This window comes from Tetrao urogallus (assembly GCF_951394365.1).
Source record: "Tetrao urogallus genome assembly, chromosome: Z".
Taxonomy (NCBI): domain Eukaryota; kingdom Metazoa; phylum Chordata; class Aves; order Galliformes; family Phasianidae; genus Tetrao; species Tetrao urogallus.
Window position 1 is genome coordinate 19,873,113 of NC_136816.1, and position 21,780 is coordinate 19,894,892.

A 21,780-nucleotide genomic window follows, 5' to 3' on the forward strand; every position below is an offset into this window, starting at 1 on the left:
GTGGTTGGCCTTCTGGCATATGTTATGGGAAGCAGCTAAGGAACATCGGTCACTGTTTTTTTGGCCTGGCTCATTTCCCAAACTCATGTAAGGCTGACATGTTCTTGCAGGGCTGTACAAAACATAATTCCTTCAAAGAACAGTCCAAAAATGGATAGGCTGTAATGAAGATATGTTAAACCGAGTTTACTCTGCACCAGCTTTAGGGTATGGTTGTAAGAAGGAATAGGCGCAGAAAATTCAGCTGGCCTGTGGATACATACACCTGAAAACTGATCTTTCCTTGAAATTCTAGATTGTGAAGGGTAAAACTACTTCCTTAACCTCAGAAGGCTCTCAGAGATTATTCAAGTCATGTAATGTCCCTAGCTTGAAGGTCTTTTGTGATGCAGATAACAGTCAACATCTAGTGTCTCTATGCAAGTGTACTCCAAGTCATGGATCTATTATCACACAGGCAGTGATGACATCCCTGTCAAAGCCAAGCTCAATGCCTTATACAAGATATGGAATAATCTTTGTGCCTTTGGGTGAAAATGCTGGTTCTAACACAGATTTCGTTAGCAAGATATTATCATGAAGTCCGCAAGAACGTGAAGAGGTTTTTAGTCCTTTCTGTCCCTCCCAGCAGAGTGATATCACTCCAGGCTCTGGGCCAGGAACTGATACCTCTGGTGAACTTCTCTGAGGACTGAAAGAGGCTAATGGTTGTAAATCTTCTTGTGAAGGCTAAGGATGCAAAGCGACTACTATAATCTCAGCTTGGCAGAATACTGGTGACAAGAAAAAGCTTTCAATAGTGCTTCTCCAAGACACTCCCTATGGTAACTGACATCTGCAAAAGGAAGAGCTTAAGCTTCATCTTCCTTTATGTTATCTCCTTGGAAAAGGATCTGCAGACAGAACAATAAATCATACCACCGGTTTCTCTTGAGAACCAGCACAACCAAAGCAACAATGTGCTTGTTCTCCCATTTGAAGATGCTGAATTGAAAGAGTAGTTTTCTTTCCCACGTGCTTGATCTTAGAACAACCATAGAAAATGCCTGCCTCTTAAAAACAGTTTTGAAACATATCCAGAAATGAAGATGCTGCCATACAACGTGTTTTTGGGGTCTTGGAGGAAAACAACATCCACTTTTATCAGTAACAAAAACACTTCTGAACTGCTCTGTAGCCTGATTTGAGGATCTGCCTTAGAAAATACTTTCAACAGGAAAGATATGGTCAAACCTTCCATTTTTCTTCTCATTTGTTCAAGTAGAAAACTTACATGACATGGCTAGGCAAAAGACTGACCACATTAATTTAAAAGAATTATATAATTATACAAAACTGTTGGATGGATAACTTTACAATCAGGAGCTTGACTTAAGAAACCAGTGAAAGAAGTTTCCAATGGCATATTTCTCAAATAGAGGACAGAAGAAAAGAGAGCTGTATGGGAACTGCTGAATCACGGCCTGAACCTCTGATTGATCACCCGAGGCGAGCAATGAGTCAGCCACAGAAGCACAGGTGAAGGCAATTCACCTGTGCTGCCAGAAGGGGTGGAGCCTAATTGTACAAGAGCCAAGCAGCCACCACTTGACTTGTCTATAAAATCAATTAATTTGCAAACAGAAAATATCCTAGACATTGAAGGGGAAAAAAAAAAAAAAAAAGGCAGTCATAATGGGGAGGGATTTCTGGATTTCACCTAGAAAAAGTTGAGCTTCAACACAGATGTCATTACAATCAGCCCATCTCAGCATTCCAGTTTGTAACAGGAAACTCAGAAGTAATTCGGCAGAAACCTTTTTCCATAGCCTTGTTCTTCTCCAGTATTACTGTCTCAAAGTAATACCAAAAAACCTATTTCTGTCTAGCTCAAAGGAGTTGATTTTTCAGTGCAGTTGATTAGTGTTTTCATGTCTGAACTTCTGTGGAAAGAAAACTGTGTCATCAATTGGTCACAGACCATGGGAAACTTGAAAGCTGTACTGTCCTGCTTGGAGGAAGCTATCACATTATGACTAGCTCAAACGCAGCATTTGGTTACTGAGATTCTGTAAGGAGCAACTTGGGATTTCATGTATTAATTCTAGATCACTACTCTGTCTATTTTAAGATGGTTATTTTATTACTCCTATTGTCTGCAACAGGAAGCAGACATAATATTACAAATAAAGGAGAACAACAAAGTTCACTGCTGCATTTCCATGCAGACATCACATAAATCAATCATTCAGCTCTGGCTTCTTTGATATCAAACTCCTTTTGCTTATCCACCTTCCAGTTGGCAATAACTGGTGCAAAAGCCAAAGGAAGAGAAACACCTACAAAACCTGGGCTGTAAAACTGTAGACAATGGGATTGAAGGGATGTTAAAATATCAGCTAATCTATCTCTCTGGCTCCAAGGTTGGACCCACCCTTCCTAATCCATTATCTTTCTGATATTTGCTCAAATAGTTCATGAAAACCTGAGTGAGTAAACATACGTAGCTTGTACTGTCAAAGCTATTTCCAGGGTTACAAGGCTTATTGATAGAAAGTTTTTCTTCATGTTAAATTCAAACTTCCTTTCTTTCAAACATAAGCCCACCCACAACGGGTATGAAGAATAATTCACACCTTTCTCCGTTGCAACAGCCCTTACAGCCTGAGAAGAATACATCCAGGTCCTTCTTCTCAGTGTTATCTGTTCTCAACATAACTGTTCACAGAGTCTTGAATTTATTTAGCCTTAGAGGAGATGCAGAGCAGAACAAGAGGTAATCATGAAAAATCTTATGAAAAAAATCACAAGCCTTGGGGAAGTTTAAGAAGCAGGAGAAATTACAACACAATAATCATGGCTAAGTTGCATCAACTGAGGGTTCTTGTGACATCAGCACACTGAAATCAGGATATTTAACTAAGTGGATGAAACAATGACTAATAGTAATTAACTAGATTCACTGTGGTAAGTAGGAATTTCTACCAATATTTCAGTGATTTCTCCTCGCTACTTTATGTTTGACTTGTGATTGAGGAAATGAACCACAGTACAACACACAGGAGAGTTCTAGAATAGCATTCTGTACAAAAGAAATATGGAACAGGATAAGAAACAGAAAAGTCATATCTGATGTGTTAATTTTCCTATGCTGCTTTTATAAAGGCAAGAGGAAATAGCAAATAATCAAAGTAAATGGCAGAACATTTCTTGGCAGTTCTATTGTGAAAAGTAAACAAAAACTCTGGGATCTGGAGGAGAGTGCTCTCCATATCTACATCTACTTCATGAATTCAGAGTCTGATCCATTTGTTTTACAGATCATGGCTACTGACTTGCTTTTAACATTTTGGAGAACTCAAAACTAGAACTACTGCAGAAGAAGAACTGCAGTGCAATTTTCCAGAGCTGTATTCATGTTTCTTTATTCATAAAGTATGAAAAAATATTCCTCCTACAGAACGCCTGAGGAAATAAATAAGGAGCACATCTGCTGATTAAGATGCCACTGCTGTTGACTACAGAATCAGAATCAATGGTAGCCTTTTCTCTTAGTGGGCTTAGGACCACACTGTAATTCTACTAGAAAGGGACAGTGACCCACCTAGGATGATGATATGTCTAGCCTGTAACTACTGAGATAAGGATCAGGTGACAGTTCTACCCATCACAATCAACACCATTAGGCTCCCTTGCCTAAGGACTTACTGACGGTCATTAATCCCCCAACAACGCATCGATGGTGACACTCTTAAACTGTTGCCTTTCTCATAAATAAGAATCTTAGAGTCTCAAGGTTATTCTCACTAGACGAAAGGTGTTTCTTCATCACACTGGGGTCATGAGGCAGCTTCTGCTGAGGTTTTGCAGTCGTATTTCCACACTGCCTCACTTCTCTGCCAGCCAACTCCGTCAGGGAAAGCAAACGGATATTCTTTGGAAAGAAGATCTGTGAAGATCATCCCCGGTTCTGTCACAGCAAAACTGATCACATCTCATTCCCACCACCTTTCTCTTCAAGAGAAAGTAATGTGTCTTCTCCCTTCAGTTCAGGCAGTCTTAAGGCTCTCTAGAGTTACTTTACATCAGCAGAGAGCTGTCTAATAGTAAGGAGAGACATCTTAACATGCCCTCTTCCAGACAGATCTCTGCTGCCTAACGCTAGCTAAAGGTACTACTTCTTTAGCTTTGTCAAGAATTAGCTTCATTTCTCACCACAGTAATTTTCACATCAGTTCCAGTATCCTTCTGAGTTGCTTTATATCCGCACCCCAAAGTTTTATTTAAGATTCTGTTTTCCCCTTCCTCTATCCTGCTTTGCATTTTTTTCCTCAAAATAATTCATTATCAAGGGATATGTACTGGGCTATGTAAATGCCAAAGGAGTTATTGCCTAAACAAGACCAGGCTATCTTATAAATCACCTTGACTGAAGCTAATGGGAGCAGTGCCAGGTTGGTATGAGCCAGTTCCTATCTGGAAGCTGCCCAGTGGACACAATACGGTCTCCTGCAAAGAGCTGAAAATTCTGAGATCGTGAAAGTCATACAGCAGATTCTGCTGGGTCTAAAATATCTGACAGTATCCTGCAAAGAGCTCTGCTGTTGTGAGAAGTGAGACTCTTGCACTCACTCTGCTTCTTTTAAGGCTCTATAGACATTGCGTTTCTTGGTGACCTTCACTACCAGTACACCTTCCTCATGAGTCCAAATTTATCCAACAGACTTCCAAACAGGGGCTCCAGTCTCAGTTGCGATTAACAGCCCCTACAGGCGTGGTTTTATGCCCTGACAAGAGAGCCACCTGAAAATTAAAAGCTTCTGGAAGATCAGAAACCAGTGGGCTTGCAGGACTTGTGGCAGTGTTAGGATTGCTAGCACGAAAGATGCATATACATGTAGTCTCAGGAAGGTGAGGCTTCAGGTAAATCCACGCAGGCAAGTATTCTGTACAGCCAAAATAAATAAAGATGTCATTCCTCTATTTTATACCAGAATCCACTGCTCTTCAAGAGGCAAGATCTAAAGCAGACTCTTCTACTCACTGCTCGTATACCCACACCACATAAAACCTAATCACAGAGGAATGTCAATTTAACACAGTAAGAAATAGAAGCTCTTTCTTATCCACAGTATTTCAGCAATTAACATGTGTTAGCCTGTCACAAGCAGCTAATATCAGCAGATATCAGACTGCTCAATTTATCATCTTTCATATCAGACTGTTGTCAGGTTATCCATATTTAATCAGAAGACAAACCAAGACAATAAACCAACAGCAGGAAACTCAATCCAAGACGTGTGTTTCTATTCAGTGGTTCTGACACAATGTACTGAAAGATAAAGAGTGAAATCAACATCTGTTTTATTTATGCAGTCATTGGACAATGGAGGATTTAATTTCTCTCTTTTCAGGCTGCAGTTTCCTACTAAATGAAATGTCCTCTTTTCTTACAAACGCAGTTGGCTCCTATCACTAACTCTCTCCACACTGGAGAAACAGATGAGGCAGTATTGCCAGGTCATTCATTAACAGAAAAGCAAACTGAGTGCATACACTGGCTATTTTCTACAGGCTTTGGAGCCTACTCAGATACTGAAGTAGGAATTATAAAAAGATTACTACACAGATACTATTTTTTAAATTTCTAAATCCCAAGCAGTATACTTACACTGCCCATTCAAGCTTCTCATTCTTGATTGAATTGTAGAGGGCCTGCAAAGGGAAAGAAAGGAGATGTAATTATTCTTATCTCTGCTAATCATACATTAATATGCTAATAAAAATTACTTAACTCTACCAGCAAGTGAGCAGTCTCTGATTAAGAACCACATCTGCTTACGGAAAGATAAAAGTCTTGAGCAGAAATTGTTCAAGGAAAAAAAAACAACAAAAGAGTTTGAGAGTACACTCATTTTCTGGAACAGAATCATTTTATTTTTTATTCTTAAATAATCCCAAAAGTTTGCAAAATCCACACAACTAGAGTCCTGCATGTCACTATGAAATTCAAAGTCACATCTAATTCCTGCTGAACCCAGTTAGACGTTTTGGCCATTGACAGCTATGAGGACAAGATTTCACCAAATGGGCTTTCCCATAAAAATATACCAGGATAACTATCCAAAGCCTCTGAACCTCAGAGACACATGAATACTTCCTCCCATTCAGATATAAATGTATTTAATTTAAGCGTAAAACAGAAAATAAACTATATGCAGCTTTTCTATTTCAATGTCCTAGACTGCTATCTGCTAACAAAACTACTCTTTTACATTAAAGGACAGAAGCTAGTAGGTTTGACAACAGGGATCCCAATTCTGTTGTTGATAACCAGCCTACAACAAAAAGGCAGGGTGAATTAAGCCTGGGGAAAGATCAAATAGTTGAGACAGGTTTCTTCTGAGATAAAGGATATGCATCACTTGGATAAGAATATCTGATTTCAGCTCTTCATTAGATGATACATACAATGGATAAAAGCCTGCAATATCTATAAGCTAATGGATTTGTTCAAATAGGGCACTTGACTCAAGTAAAGTATTTTGGTATGGAATGTCCCTGATTCTCGCACTTATAATCCACATTTGTGATTTACCTTATATACATAGCTAGATTTACTCCCTCTGGCACATAACTCCTACACAACCTTGAAATATGTTAATGTGTAGCAGAACTGTTGATGCACATGATTACCAAAAAGTAGCACATCAAGTACGAAGAAGTCTGAAAATCACATACTATAATAGCTATGACATGCTCAACAGAAACGTTAGCACTTAAATAGTCTTAAGTCTGACCCAAACCAAGAATAATTTGGAAGACTACAGAGTTGAAGCTAGTCTTGTGTGTTTATCACAATGGAATTCACAATGGGAATCCCATGAAAATATTCCACTGCTCCTCCTATGATCCACTGACTCCTTTCCATATATTGCACAATCTATTTGAAGATTCTTAATATTCAGCTTTGTGAAAATCTGGCCTGCTTGAATCATTCACAAGTAGGTCAAATACACTAGTAAAACTTGTTTCATGCTGATGCTGCATATTGAACGACTTTCAGGCACTCTGTACCATAGAATTAGGTTCCTCAGAACAATGGAACAGATATGACCATCAGGTGGAATCATCTCCCATGCTGCTCACACTGCTGGAGAGATTCCCACCATTAAAGGCTTTCCTGCACTACCCATAGCAATGTGATGAAACATTTTCAACTCTTGAGTGCTCACTGTCTGTTCATCCAAATCTGTACGAGAATCTCTAACCCAAAGGCAAAGAGCCATATGAAGGTGAAGGAAAGGGATTTTCTGGCATTCTGTAGGCAACTTGGTTAATATTCAGATGTGAGTTAGTAAGAGATTGTAAGGATACTCTGAAGGAAAAAAAACAAAAAACAAACAAAAAAAAAAACACAAAGGGCTTACATTTTTCCTACCGTGCAGCCAGCAGTCCATTTTTCCACATAAGCAGAAAAGCAGCACTGACTGCCTGTGGTTGCCCAGTACTTTAAATTAAAAGCCACAACACTTCCAATGATTTAATTAAGGCATTGTTATTATTTTTTACTTGGCCTTTTTCCTCTATTACTATTAAAGCGTTCTCCGATAGTTTGAAGACAGAAAGCTATTTCTCAGTACGAGGTAAAGAGATAGAATTTTCCCCCAGTTGGCTGGACAGCCTTTTACAACATAGCCTGCCCTCAGGTGTTAGAAATGCCTCTCGTTGCCCTCTGGCCCAAATATCAGATTAGGTCACAATTTCTGAAAACTAATACCTGCCCTGTGCAGTATTGCTTTTCATGGATTTTGCTTCTAAGGAGGTCTCTAAGGATCATTGCAGCCAAAGAGCAAGACACATAAAAGCAGAACTCCAGATTGGTGAAGGAACAACAAATGCCCCAGGCTTTTGCCTTGTGGAAAGTGACATGTGTTTGTCCCAATCTTTACATTTGAGCTAGACTCCATTTTCCTTCTTTAGAGAGTAACATACAACAATCCAGTCATATGGCATACACTGGAAACAGGACTGTGTCCCCCATGGAGCGTCAAATGCAACCTCTCAGCAAGTCTCCACTATTTGCAAAATGGAAGAGCAAACCTTAGAAAGTATCCGCAGCTCAGGCAGCTGTGTACAGAACATGTTCACTGAGAACTTGGTGAGCAGACTCTTAAGGAATGGTGATGCATCCGCACTCAAACAGGACCCCTCAGCCCACCTCTCCAGCAGAGACTGCTGTGCATTGGCCACTGAATGCACGAGCCTTTCAGAGCTGCTTTGCATTCTCTTTCCAACACTGTTTATGCATTAGCATATTCCCAGTATCTACTGGGCTCTCTCAAGATACAGAGATTATTTTCCTTCTCCCATAGTTTGCAACCAGTGGCAGATGTGAACAGCCCAGCACCTGCTCTGTCATTTCATGGCTGTTTCTCAAGACCCCAATTCAGATAGCAGCTCTTTTCAGCAGACATCTCTCCAGAGTATGATTAAATCAAACAAACTTGAATACAATCACTTAAGTGCTTCACTAAATTGCAACAAAGCTGATCGGAGATTATGGGAGGGACTTGACTAGGTTCAAGGATAGGTTTTATAAACTCATGACTCTTTCTGGAATATAAAGAAAAGATCTTGATTTAAAGCACAGTTACAACTTGACAACAGTCGGAGCTTCTTACCTGCTTGCCTGGGAAGTGTTTAGCTGGTTAACCACCTTAGCCAAAATCAGGAGGCTGAACCACAGCAGGGAATGTCAGAACTAATATTTCACTGATCTCACCTTCCAAGCTGGACTGATATCCCTGGAGAGTCTCTTTCTCAGCACCCAAGGCTACTGTAAACAAGATCCAGACCCCCAGCTACCAGCAACTCAGCAGTATCCAATATCACTGTTTTACCTTCTAAGCCATATTACAGAACTCAAAAATCTATAGCCTAGAGTTTTTCCTTTTCTGAGAACTGCTGATCTCTGGGTCCATCATACTCAGCACTTCTCTAAGCTTCCTCGAGAAACAAGAGTAGTTTTCAAGGGAGAATAAAACAAATTATCTGGTGTATAGAACAGAATAGTACAAATCATTCTCAACTCCAATGTTGTCTCCTTTAGCTACAGTTTAGCTTAACAACTCATAGTGTCTAAAAAAAAAAAATAAAATAAAGTGGGATTTCTTTGTTCATAAACTGGACAACAAATGTGGACTTTCTTTTTTTTTTTAAAAGAAAACAAAAAGCTTATAGCTGCATCAGAAGTCACTAAATTCCATCCTTATTTACCCTTTGGTAAGTAGGTAAACTAGAAATCTAGATTTCAACAGTCTCTCAGCAATCAGTATCTTTATTGCAATTGGAAAAGAGATACAACACTAAGCAGAAAGCTCTCCTGAAAACTCCCGTTTATTTACAAAGCTGACAAAAAACAAAACATAAAAGGTCACTTTGCATCATTACCTTCCTCAAAACTCTGCCACATGCAAAAACCTGAACCCATTTAAGCACGCTGCTCTCAGCACCTGCCAGCTGCCTGCTGTGCTGTGACTCAGTCTCTGCATGCAAAGCAGAGGAAGACACAACCAGGTGTGTACACAGGAACAAAGATATTGGGAATGCAAAGGTACTCCTCAAGGTAAACTCTTCAGGTAACAAAGCCTGGCCAAGAGAGCACAAGAAAATGAAGACCTCCTGGGGCACTGCATGAGCCCTTCCTTCAAAAGATCAAATAAGACAGGCTCTTGAAGCATATTTTCTGTAATTGCCAGTTTATGGTCACACTTGCATGTATCCAGAAAAGCCTGTTAAGAAGAAAATACGCCACTGATACTTTTTTTTTACACCTGCTTTGTGCACAAAAGGCAAGGCAGCAGAAATGACTGCCAAATAGGTAAAGAGGCAAAACCAAATCCAACTTTGGAGAGTCAGAATCACCCAGACCTGTTTTTCGTTTGTCGGGCTCTCTGCTCGCATCCAGTTTTGCTCTGATTTCTACAGTCATTCCTGGGAAAGAACCATCTGACTACTGCAGGAAATGGAAACACAGCACATGGAAAATATAGGTGAGGTGATTGGTGGTAACCAACATGGCTTCACCAAGGGTAGGTCACGTCAACAAACTTGGTGGCCTTTTATGATGGAGTTACAGAATCACTGGATAAAGGAAGAACAACAAGCTATCTGGACTTGTGCAAAGTATTTGACGCTGTCCTGCATGGCATCTCAATCACCAAACTGGAGAAAAATAGATTTGATGGATGGACCACTCAGTGGATAAGGAGTTGGCTGGGTTCTTGCACTCAATGTTGTGATCAATGGCTCAGTGTCCAAGTTGAGACCAGCAACAAGTGGCGTTCCTCAGAGATCATTGCTGGGAGTTATTGAATATCTTTGTAGGCGACACAGACAGGAGGATTGAATGCACTCTCATTAAGTTTGCAGACAATACCAAGTTGAGTAACATAGTTGACATGCTAGAGGGGAATGCTATCCAGAGGGACCTGGACAGGCTTGGGAAGTGGGCCCATGCCAACCTCATGAAGTTCAACAAGGCCAAGTGCAAGGTCCTGCACCTGAATTAGCGCAATATCAATCACAGATACAGGTTGGGCAGAAAATGGCTTGAGAGCAGCACTGAGGAGAAGAATTTGGGAGTATTGGTTAATGAAAGACTCAACATGAGCAGGCAATGTATGCTTGCCAACAGAAGGCCAACCGTATTATGGGTTGCATCAAGAGAAGCGTGACCAGCAGGTCAAGGGAGATGATTTTGCCCCTCAACTCTGCTCCCTTGATACCTCCACCTGGGGTCCAGTTCTGGCGCCCCCAACACAAGGAGGACATGGAGCTGTTGGTGCAAGTCCAGAGGAGGGCCATGAAGATGATCAGAGGTCAGGAGCACTTCCCTTAAAAGGAAAGGCTGAGATAGTCGGGGGTCTTCAGCCTGCAGAAGGGAAGGCCCTGGACAGACCTTATAGCAGCCTTCCAGTATCTGAAGGGGGCCCACAGGAAAGCTGGGGAGGGAATTCTCACAGCAGCAGGATGAGGGAAAATGATTTTAAACTGAGAGTAAATTTTAGACTAAACATGAGGAAAAAATTCTTTACTGTGAGGGCTGTGAGACACTGCAGCAGGCTGTCCAGAGAGGTTTTGGATGCCCTATCCCTGGAAGCATTCAAGGTCAGGCTGAACATGGCTTTTTTTGAGCAACCTGGTCTAGCGGGAGGTGTCCCTGTCTAAAATGGGGGGGATTGGAATTAAAGGTCTCCTCCAACCCAAACCATTCTATGATTCTATGAGATGTACCAAGTGATTTTTACAGCTTCCATCAGATGCTCCAGCCAGCCAGGAGATGGAGGATGAAGCTGCAACTATGTTCTTAGAGGCTGGCCCACATCACCCTGCAGCTACTGTCACAAGTCCTGTCTGAGGACATTTCTTCTTCATTTCAGGCTGGTAGCAGAAGGGTTGATTTCAGGCACACAAGTGAGCCCCAGACGCACACTGGACAAAGATCTCCTATTCTTCAGCTTGGATGCAGGAAAGCTTGCAGGATGTGGGAAGGGGCTAGCTAACACTGGAAAAAGCAGTCTGTATATACCTTAAGGCAAGACAAATTCAGAAGCATCTCCTCCATCTGTCTCCTTTGTATTCCATAGGTGAGAACAGAGTGCACCTCACTCCACTCCCTGAGATGCTGCTGCTGATGCAACTCTCTCACTCATTCAGAACCAATCCATCAGCTCTACCCCGATGACTTCAGCAGTTAGCCAGGCACCAGTCCAGCTCCCACCATACACCATTTACTGGAGGGAGAAGCACAACTTACGAAGCAGACACTACAGGAATGAAGTAGATCGCAGAAGCAAAACACCACAAACACCAAACACCACAGATGTCATTATACAGTCCTGATAGGTGTTGTATTTAACATGCCAGTCCTTCAGACCAGGGTGTCCCTCAGTGTCACTACCTACTGACAGGTTTGAAAGGAGTAAGATACGTTGCTATATGAAGATATATACACCTTGAAGAATGACCCTCTCCCAGAAATGTTAGCTGCATTTGATCTACATTACTTCACCATCTCCTATTCGCTACCTTCCCCCAACATTCGGATCTTTACATTTTCTCCTCTCTCCATGCATGGATCTGTAACACCTAGTGAGCTGAATATAAGGACTTAGAACACTGAGTGCCTGTAGCATCCTACTAGCTTCAAAGTCTGCTCATGTTCGATGCCTTATGCAGCATTTCCTCCTTCCTATCACAGGGGTGCAGTGAGGATGCCAAAGCAGTACCCCAAGAAGCCCATAGGTTAGTGCACAGCAAGGCATGTCTGCTGATATCACTCTCAATTTTAAATTCCACTGGTTTGTACAACAAACATTCTTCTAACAAGCCGGCATACATTATTCATAAAACAGCACAGAGCTGTTCAGCAGCATATGGAACCAATGAATGTTGTTTTGGTGTGGGTGGAGATCGGGTTGATAGAAATGTTTTAGCGAGAAGGAAAAAGAGATCATTTCACCCAGGGAATTTCAAGTGCGTCACCAACCGGAGAACATTTCTAAGAGAAACTCCTCTGTTAAAAAATCTGGTTTATGTGAAGAAGATGGGGAATGAAGGCAGGGAAAAAAAAAAAAAAGAAAGATTGTGTCAGATATGTCATCATTAAACAGAAAAAGGTGGTTAGCCGGGGCTCCCAAGAGCCACAAAATTAATGCCATACAAGAAACGCTTCCTCTGTAATCTTGACACAAGGGGGTTGCTAGAAAGATTTGTCCTGTACTAGCTAGAGTGCTTCTTTAATGATACTAGTTAAGGCAGCATACTGAATTATTAAAAACGAACAGAAAAATGCTAGGACGAAGTTCCTTGATAGTGAAGCACCCACACTGCTAATTTCAGACACTGTTTTACTAGACTTGTGCATTTGCAGGCAGGACAGGTACAGGCACTCTGCAATTCCACCTATGGCTGCAGGAAATCAGTGTCTGTCAGGAGATGAGATTGCTGAGCATGCTGGATCACACAGAAGACCCTGAGGTCCTCCAACTCATTTTGCCTGCAGGCCAGGTTTGAGACTGTTCTCCAGAGGATAAGAAAACATCAGTTTACAATATTCTTTTCACAGATTCTCTTGCTGGCCTGAGACTGTGATACTTGCCTATAATATACACCCAGCACGTATTACCTATTCTCTTACATATAACTGTACGTGCATGCAAGATCATAGAAACATTTTCTAATTTTTAGAGGGAGAATATGGGTCTTTGGGCTGACTTCTTTGATACTGGCAGCAAGCAGATCTCACACAGTCACCATGCTCGTGCCTTGTTCATACTGGCTGGAGCACAAGGGTATGTAATACTCTCTAGATTAGCAAAATAAACTGTGATCTAAGTGCAAAGGCATCAGTGGAATATAGTTCTGGGGCACAAATAGATTAAATATGTCTCCTAACCCTGGCAGCTAAAGCAGTTACAGAAACAGGGAAACAGGTCTTGAGTACCGTAGTTCCTTTGTACTGGGAGCATATAAAGTACAAGGCAGTACAGACAAAGGGGAAAACAAGTCCAGAGAATATGACGAAGGACAAATTTACAAACAAAAATCTCTGAGACAGAGGGGATCATTATGGTACCGTCATCCAAAAAAAAAAAAAAAAAATATTAATAATAATCCAGCCCAGAACTGAACGCATTTTGTGAGAAGTGATGTACAAGCACGTACACATGGACTTTACCAATTAAAAGACCTCCTTCGCAATAGTACACATAGGCAATAACCTCCAGTGATACAGCAGTAGAGAAGAGCTAAAACTCAACCACAAATCAACCGACTCTAAGTCAGTGACATCTGAATAAAATAGTTGGTCAGACAAAGCACAGCAGGGGGAAAGGATCCATGGAAAGAACAGGGCTGTCCACAATCACACATCCAAACAGTGACAGAGCCAAAAATACAAATCTCACTTGCAATCCTGTCTACAAGAAATGTTACAGCCTGTAACAGAGACAAAAGGAGGAAAACAGACAAGAGGAATAAAATCATGCATGCTTATGATCCTATCTGCTGGGCAGGTACCAATGATGGACAAAGAAAGAACCATCTCAGCTCTCCGTAAAACTGCCTTTACATGTTCTAGGTACTTCATAGATAGATATCTTAACATGAAATAAGGCAAGAGAGCCACAAACAAAACCAAACCTGCAATATACTTCAAACCTCTTGAGCCAGAAGCTCAAGCAGCTGTACCCCTCACCACAACCTTCTATGCTCAGCACTCAGGAGGGAGAAATGGGAATATTACAGAGGGATGATCACAGTGATCGCTATTGCAGCAGCAGCTATCAGAGTCAGACATCACCCCTGGGAGAAAGTCTCCGCTCTGAGGACATTACACCATGTGTACGCAGTGGGCACTAAGCCTGGGACAGGAAGCAGAGAGGTACAGAGATTAGGTGCCTCACTCACTGCCAAAGACCCAAGTTTCTCTTACAGGCAGAAACTTCACATACAGAAATCCTCCCAGCAAATAGACTAAAATTATTCTGGTACCTAATGTGAAAGCACATCCAAGAGTAGGTTACTTGCAAGATCTAGCCCTTATTTTGGCACATGCCAAGGTAGCAGTATTTAAGTAGGAGACGCTGCATCAGCAACAGACCAAGAACGATGGCCATGCCATAACCATTACTGTTAACACTGTTTTTTAGTTATGGTGAATATGTCTCTCAAAACAGAAATTCCTAGATCAAGACTGAATAGAATATCAGTTATTTCTGTGTGCATCATTCTGATTAAAGCTCTGCAGTCGAGCCTCTGAAATATCATATAAACTGTAATCTGGCAGAGTGTGATGTGCCAGGAACTCTTGCACAGCGAAAGGATGTTTTCAGGATAGCAGAGGAGGTTTCTCTCAGAACAGACAGAAGATTTAGAGAAGGGACAGTACAGGGAGATCTGTGTGCATGCCTGCTTCTTTGCATGTATGCAGACTCAAGATATGGTTAAACATCTTTCTCTGTCCTGGAATACTTCATCCTCATTCAGCATACCTCACCAAATGATTTTATCTTTTAATCCCAAACAGGATCAATTTGCAGAAGGAATAAAATTAGAGGCATATCTGGTCACTGCATAAAGTTCATCCAATCCTTAGAATCATTGAGCATATTTGGGAGGGAGACAGGTATTAAAGCTCTGCCCAGAGGTTCTCAGGTACCTCTCAGTAGTGATGGCATATGGAAAGAAGTGATACTGCATGAAGTGGGGGCTGTTCATCTAGGAAACAAACAACTGTGCTGGGCAAGGAAATGCTGAACACAACCACTGTAGCAGCTGGGCATAGCCTGTGCCACTAACAGACAGGCAATCGTATTCCTATAAGCACAGAAGTGATGCATTCCTGATAAATAGTTGACGGCAATGTTTAATCACACATGCAAATAAGACAATGTTTTTATCTAGCATCCATACCTACTATAATACAGACCTGCAGAGAAAGAGCAAAAACTATTTTTCATAATTCCCATTAGATGGATAATCGCAAGGATGTTGCTTGCTAACTCAGTCTCCTTTCCTGAAGCTCCAATTAGTATTCAGTAGCAAGTTTTCACTGCTTACTACTGCACCAAGCTCAGTGACAGGGCATTCTTTTAAAGCCCAACCACTACCACCACACACATCCGACCTTTTCCACTTTCAGTCTCTCCTCAAGCCCGGAGATCTTTCTGACTTGACAGCAACTCTGTAATCACTGCAGATTATCCAAAGCCCTTAATTCCTGCATAACCTTCTCAACATCATCACCTTCATTCTTGGCAGAGAGAAACACTATGAATATTTAGCTATTTACCTTGCTTTCTTTAGTAGAAAACTCAGAAGAGTTGGAGATTTTCATAGATTTTGACCGATGGGATTGCCGCCAGAGGGATTCTTCTCGGGAGTATTTCACTGAACCTGTGGCTCTCACCCGGACTTTGCTGGTGCTCTGAACACTGTTAACTCCAATCATTTCCAAAAGTGATGGGATGGGATGGGATGGGATGGGGGTGAAGAAAGCTAATGGCACTTCCCAATCCCCTGTAGAGGAATTGGAAAAGGTTGTGTCTGGAGAGCCCAGGCTCAAGCAATCAGTGTTTGCTTAAAAAGCACTAGGCTGTTTCCTCCAGCATCTTCAGGCACACTGTTTGGAGCCAGCCTGATTGTTCCAGGCATTGCTCACGTCACTGGATAGGGAAAAAAAAAAAAAAAAAAAGGAAAAAAAAAAAAGAAAAGGGATGACAGAAACTCCACCCCTGCTCCACTCCTCTCTCGAGCACAGACGCCCCCTTCATACACACGCGAGAGGGAGAGGGGAGGAGAGAAAGATGCTGGAACAAATGCCAGCATACCAAGCAAGAGATTCATTTTCAGTTCACACAGCCACACTTCCCTGCCTGCAACAGCCTGCCATGCTCATTACTGTCTGAAATAATAAAGGACACTGCAAAAAGAGTGTTTAATCACCTGCCAGCTACAGGCTTCTGGGTGTTAAAATACTGATGGGTTCTCAAAGCACTGGAGGAACAAGTGAAAGCCCACAGCATCATGATGAAGTCTGGGACACATACAAGCCTCATGGAGATGCCCCCATTACATCCATCCTCAGTGAATCTGTTCAGCAACCCAAGGTATTCTTAATTCTTGGCCAGGGCCTGTCACTCCAGCAGGGGCTTGGGGAAAAGAGATGCTTTCTCCATGGAGATCTGCAGCAGGTCTGAGAGCAGGCAGCTGTAGGTCCAGCTCTCACCCCGACATTATTGGTACCTGTGATCACATCATTCTACTAGAAAAGCGTATCCTCCAGCTTCACCTTGCTCCTCCCCAGCAGGAAACCCACAAGGCTCCATGGCTGTGGGGCAATTGCCAGCATCCTTGTGTGCAGCTGGAACTGCTTGAACCTCTCAGTGGGTCAGACATGCTGCCAGCACCTAGAGCTGTGCTCTCCCAGGCATGGGATAAAGGGAGGCCGGCATCAATTGTAGCCAGTGCTGTCACCAGGGTGGATGTGTATATAAGGGAAAAGGGAGATGTTTACCTCGATGTTGCAAAAGCACCATCATTTCTGGCTCCTGGAGACCCAGAGCGCAGCAGACTGAACATTGCCATGGCAACATGCTACAATAAGAGAGAACTAACTCTACTATGCTCAGCATGTGGTTGCAGCAGCTGATGGACACATGCTGGGACAGGTGGAGCAGCTCCTACAAGTGCCAAGGCAGGAGCAGTCAAATGGGACACTGTCCTGAACTCTAGAAGGGAAGACAGATTGTTGAAAAGGCAGCACAAGAAACCAGGGTGCAGGACAGCATGAGGTCCTCACCCTGGCTAACATTGGCTTTGGCAACCTGGCCCATGACAGGCAAAGCCAGGCCAGCAACAGGGTCACAGGTCTGGAGGATCCCAGAGCCTGTTGTCCCATCATAATGCACCTACCACCACATGCTCAGGTTCTTTGGAGAAGCCCATAGAGATGCCCCTCATTCTGTCCTCTCCCCAGTGAACCAGCAGCATGCCCCAAGAAGCCAGGCCTTACATTCACCATGTGGCATGCTTACATGCCAGTGGTGACTGCAGCAAAGGACAAGAGGCCACTGCCCTGGCACAAATACCTCACACTGAACCACATCTGCCAGCTAGGTGGATGGCCTCTGGCCTTGTCTCATGCTCAAATCCCACTCAGACTCAGTAGAATCAAGCCAAGAGCTTGCTTAGCCTCCATCTGTGCTGCAGCACCCAGGACTAAATAAGAAGCAGATGAACTGAGTGGGTGTTTTACATAGTTACACTCTCCCACCCTCTTGCAATCAGGCCTGAGAGGACAAATGACTAGACAGCCACGTTACGTTCATAGATGTGTTTTTGCTTGCAGAAGACACCACTCTCTCCCCAGCATGCACCAGACGTCACCCTTTGATCATGTTACACAGAGATGCTATAAACACAGATGCTGACTGCAGGCCATGATTGCTGTGGGCAATGCTGAAGGGCAGCGCTCACTGAAGCAGGGAACAAGGAATGAAAACATCAGAACAAAAACTCCCTGAGAAATTTCTGATTCTCCACAGGTCCAGCCTTTATCCTGCTTGACTATTGACTTCTCCCATCTAGTGAAAGAGCAAAATGAATTTCCATGACAGTCTGGTCTAGAAGGGCCATCCCCATCTCACACATAAGCATCACGCTGCAGGTGAACTCCAGCCATTCTACACAAACTGACCTTGCAAGGAAGGTAACAGAAGACTCTTCTACTCTGACAACAATCAACTGCATGCTCAAAGCTACTTGCACCACTTCCCAGAAAGCATTTTATGCTACTTAACCCAACTGATATTATCCACTGCTAGTGCAAAAGCTTTTCAAGAAAATCTTCTTAGTGGAAATACGCTCCAATCAAACAGCTCCAGAAGAGCTAAGCAGCAGGTCCCGACAGGTGCTACATAAATGGCCACACATCACTCCCTAACCTACCAGCCCCCCGCCCAGGCAGAATAATCTTGCTCTCAGATTTTTAAGGCCACCTCCCCAAGCACCTTCAATGCATCTGAAATAATTATATTCCTTAGGTACCGCATGCAGACCTAGGCCAGTGAGCAACTTACAGAGCAATTTCATCATTAAACACAAGCTAGACTGAATCACCAAAACAATTCTCTTCCCTTGCCAACATCAACAGCACCTAAGTGCTGTAGTTCACTATCTAGCATTCTCCAAGCTAAGGTCAGCAGAACCTAAGGCAGGACAGAAACCTGAATTTACAGGAGACCAGGTCTGGTTCAGCGGTAAACAAGAAGCAATCCAAAATATCAAGGGTGACAGGTTGCCTCATGTTCATTTTTTGTTTCCTCTCACCTCAAGACAGAGCATGGAAAACACTTGTAGGCTAATACTGTCAAACACAGAGAGCTCCTTGAGACAGTGCTTTTGAAACCATAAGTATCTTTAACCTAGGTTTTTATCAGTGTCCCTAATTTTCATCTGTAAATTTTAATACAGTCATATAGTCTTGACTGAGCGAGTAGACCTGTGTACACAGTAATTGCTTTTCCTCTACGGAAAGATCACTCTTGAACACTAGAGTTCCCAGCATTTTAGAAATATCAAGCAGGATTGATTTGCATCTGTAACTAAACAATAGGGATTTCTGAGGGAGAAAAGAAGTGGGTTGTTAATGTAAAGGTGGATAAAAGTAATTTCTTTAAGGAGGGACTGGTATGTCTGTGCAATACCAGAAAAAAAAATAAAAGCTGTCTGCACCCAATGGAATTTCCAGTTGAGGCAAGAAGCCATGGTCTTCTCTTTGATCAGAGATCAGCAAAGAGTTGGTAGCCAAGCAGAATAGAGATGCTCGTTTGCCATTGAGCAAGAACAGCATGGTGACATCACATGGATGACCTTAAGGACAGTGACCCTATTCATGGGTACCTTCTACCAGCATCTCTAACATGCAAACCATAAGCTTAAAGATGAATTGAAACTTTGGGCTAAAGCAAATGAAGCTGAATCCAGTGACAATACCATCAACAAAAGCTAACAATACACATACACACATCAATTACCTAAAATACATACTCAAGAGTCAGTAATCACATATTTGTGCAGCACAGGAAAGCAGCAGTATTTAACACTGCTTTTATATACTCTTGTTTGCTAAATAAACATTAAATCTTCTTTCATAAGAAGATTGCTTTTCTTCTTTCTTCATGCCTGTTTTGCTCTTCTCCCCAAAAACAGATTTGAAGGGTAAAGTTAATTTTACTGGATAAACTACTCATACGTGATGGCTACAGAACTAAAGCTCAACAACTGATCAACAGTGACACTACTTAACTGACATTACAGTATATTAAAATAATGATTTCTGAGGTCTGATAACCAAGGGGAGCTGACAACTGAGATTAAATCTTAATGTCTCCAACTGCCATCCCTGTTAATAGCAGAAATAGTAGAGCGACAATTTTGGTTTTACATGCATAAGCAACAAGGTCAACACGGAAACCTAATGGTAGCAAGTTTTATGTATGGTGAGAGAACAATAGATATCAACTGAAATTTTCAAAATTATCCTCCTAGTTTCCTCCATAAGATAGTTATATTTTCCACTATCTGCAGGAGATTATTACCCAACATTTATAGAGATGCTTGGTTTTACCTCACTGTCAGCAGATTCACTAGCAAAAAACACTTGTTGATGTCCTCAAGAAAGAGTCTTTTGCAGGTCATACTGTAGTACTTGTGTGACATAGTCTGAAGGAATCCCTGGAGATGACTGATTTCTCATACAGTATGGAAAGTAATCCTTACAATAGAAACTGGTCAAATTACTACAGCCTGAGGCTATCCCCTGTTAACTAAGTTATTGTAACTGCACTGGCATGTACTTTGAGACCACCTCAACCATGAAACAAAGTACATAAAGTCATAGTACCATAAAAATACAAGCACTGTTCCTATGTGCCCACAAGGGTAACTTAAGATTCTATGTTTTACTTTAGCGGGCTAAAAGCACATCTGTGACAGGCTGACTTGCAGTCACAGATGCTAAGGTTTACCACTGGCTTTTTACATCACTAAGTCACTAAAAGCAGCCTGAGTGAAACCATGTTGGCTGGTGGAATAATCAATCAATTCTAGTACCTCTCTTTCTCCAGAATTCATGCTATACCTTGAGCCAAAATAAATTATTCCTAAGATGTACTGTTTTGCTGAGAATGATGGAAGAGCACAAGTTTAATGGAAAAAGCTCTTTTACAGTAACAGAAATTCAAAGAAACCATGCCCTCTTTACAGTGATTAGCATTACAAGCAAAGGAATGCAGTTACCCATCTTTAGATTCTTCACAGTATATCACAAAACAGCTCAGTGTTGCAGACTGGGGTCTCACTGAGTTCCTTGGCCAAGCAGCATAGTCTTAAGAGGAAAAAAATTTATCTTCCTGCATCATTCTTTTGGAAACTAGGATGTACTGCACATACAGCTGGCAGAAATGAATGGAGCCATATAATAAGTATCAACTCACAGAGACCACCAAACTCCTTAAGTTAAAGCTGCCAAATATAGCTACAGGAGAGAGCAAGGAAATCTAGAAATCCCTCCCATCCCCCCACAAAAAAACATTCCTAAATGGCCCCAGTAAGGCAAACTGAACACTCTTGCAAAGCCAACTGTCAGCCACAAACAACTGCTGCCTCTATAGCTGCAGAGAGCACACTACAGTCAACAACTTAAACCTCTCACCACTCAGCACTCCCCTGGGGACTGCATTAAAAAACAGCCCTTCTTCAATGCCTCCCTGTGATTCACACAGCAAACACAAACACACACCAAAAAAAAAAATAATAATAATAATCCAGGCCACTTTGAGAGCCGCGAAAGTTGCACGTGGGTGTTGCCTGCATTGCATGCCTTTCACTGTGGCAGGAACAGCCCACAGAGGATAAATAGGCATAGCCTCCAGCATCCCTGTCCTCCAATGCATACACCTATGAAGGCATGTCTGGCTTGCCTCAGCCGCAGGAGCAAGCCATCACAGCCCTCACAATGCCTGCCAAAGACAATCAGTCAGCAGGGCAGAAAACAGGTGCCTTGGATTTGCCTTGCATTTTTACCAAGATCTTAGAAATATGCTGTCAATCAAAGAAGTAAGATCTCAGTAGGAAACTAGATGTTCCATTTAATATCCATTTAATATTAATATTAAATATTTAATATTAATAAAATGAAATAAATATTGTAAACATATATATATAAACACA

At 42.0% G+C, this 21,780-nt stretch overlaps 1 protein-coding gene across 2 annotated transcripts in view; it reads right to left on the minus strand.

The window, feature by feature from the left end:
- PSD3 (pleckstrin and Sec7 domain containing 3) overlaps positions 1 to 21,780 on the minus strand; it is a gene marked incomplete at both ends in the record, with an annotated part of 111,730 nt that overhangs the window by 40,054 nt on the left and 49,896 nt on the right. The window contains 2 exons of one of the 2 annotated variants that reach the window (XM_079548122.1): positions 5,651 to 5,694; positions 15,839 to 15,997. In XM_079548122.1, the coding sequence (XP_079404248.1) occupies positions 5,651 to 5,694; positions 15,839 to 15,997 (203 nt within the window). Of the gene's footprint in view, positions 1 to 5,650; positions 5,695 to 15,838; positions 15,998 to 21,780 lie in introns of those variants that run through there. The other variant, XM_079548121.1, reaches the window with a different exon arrangement.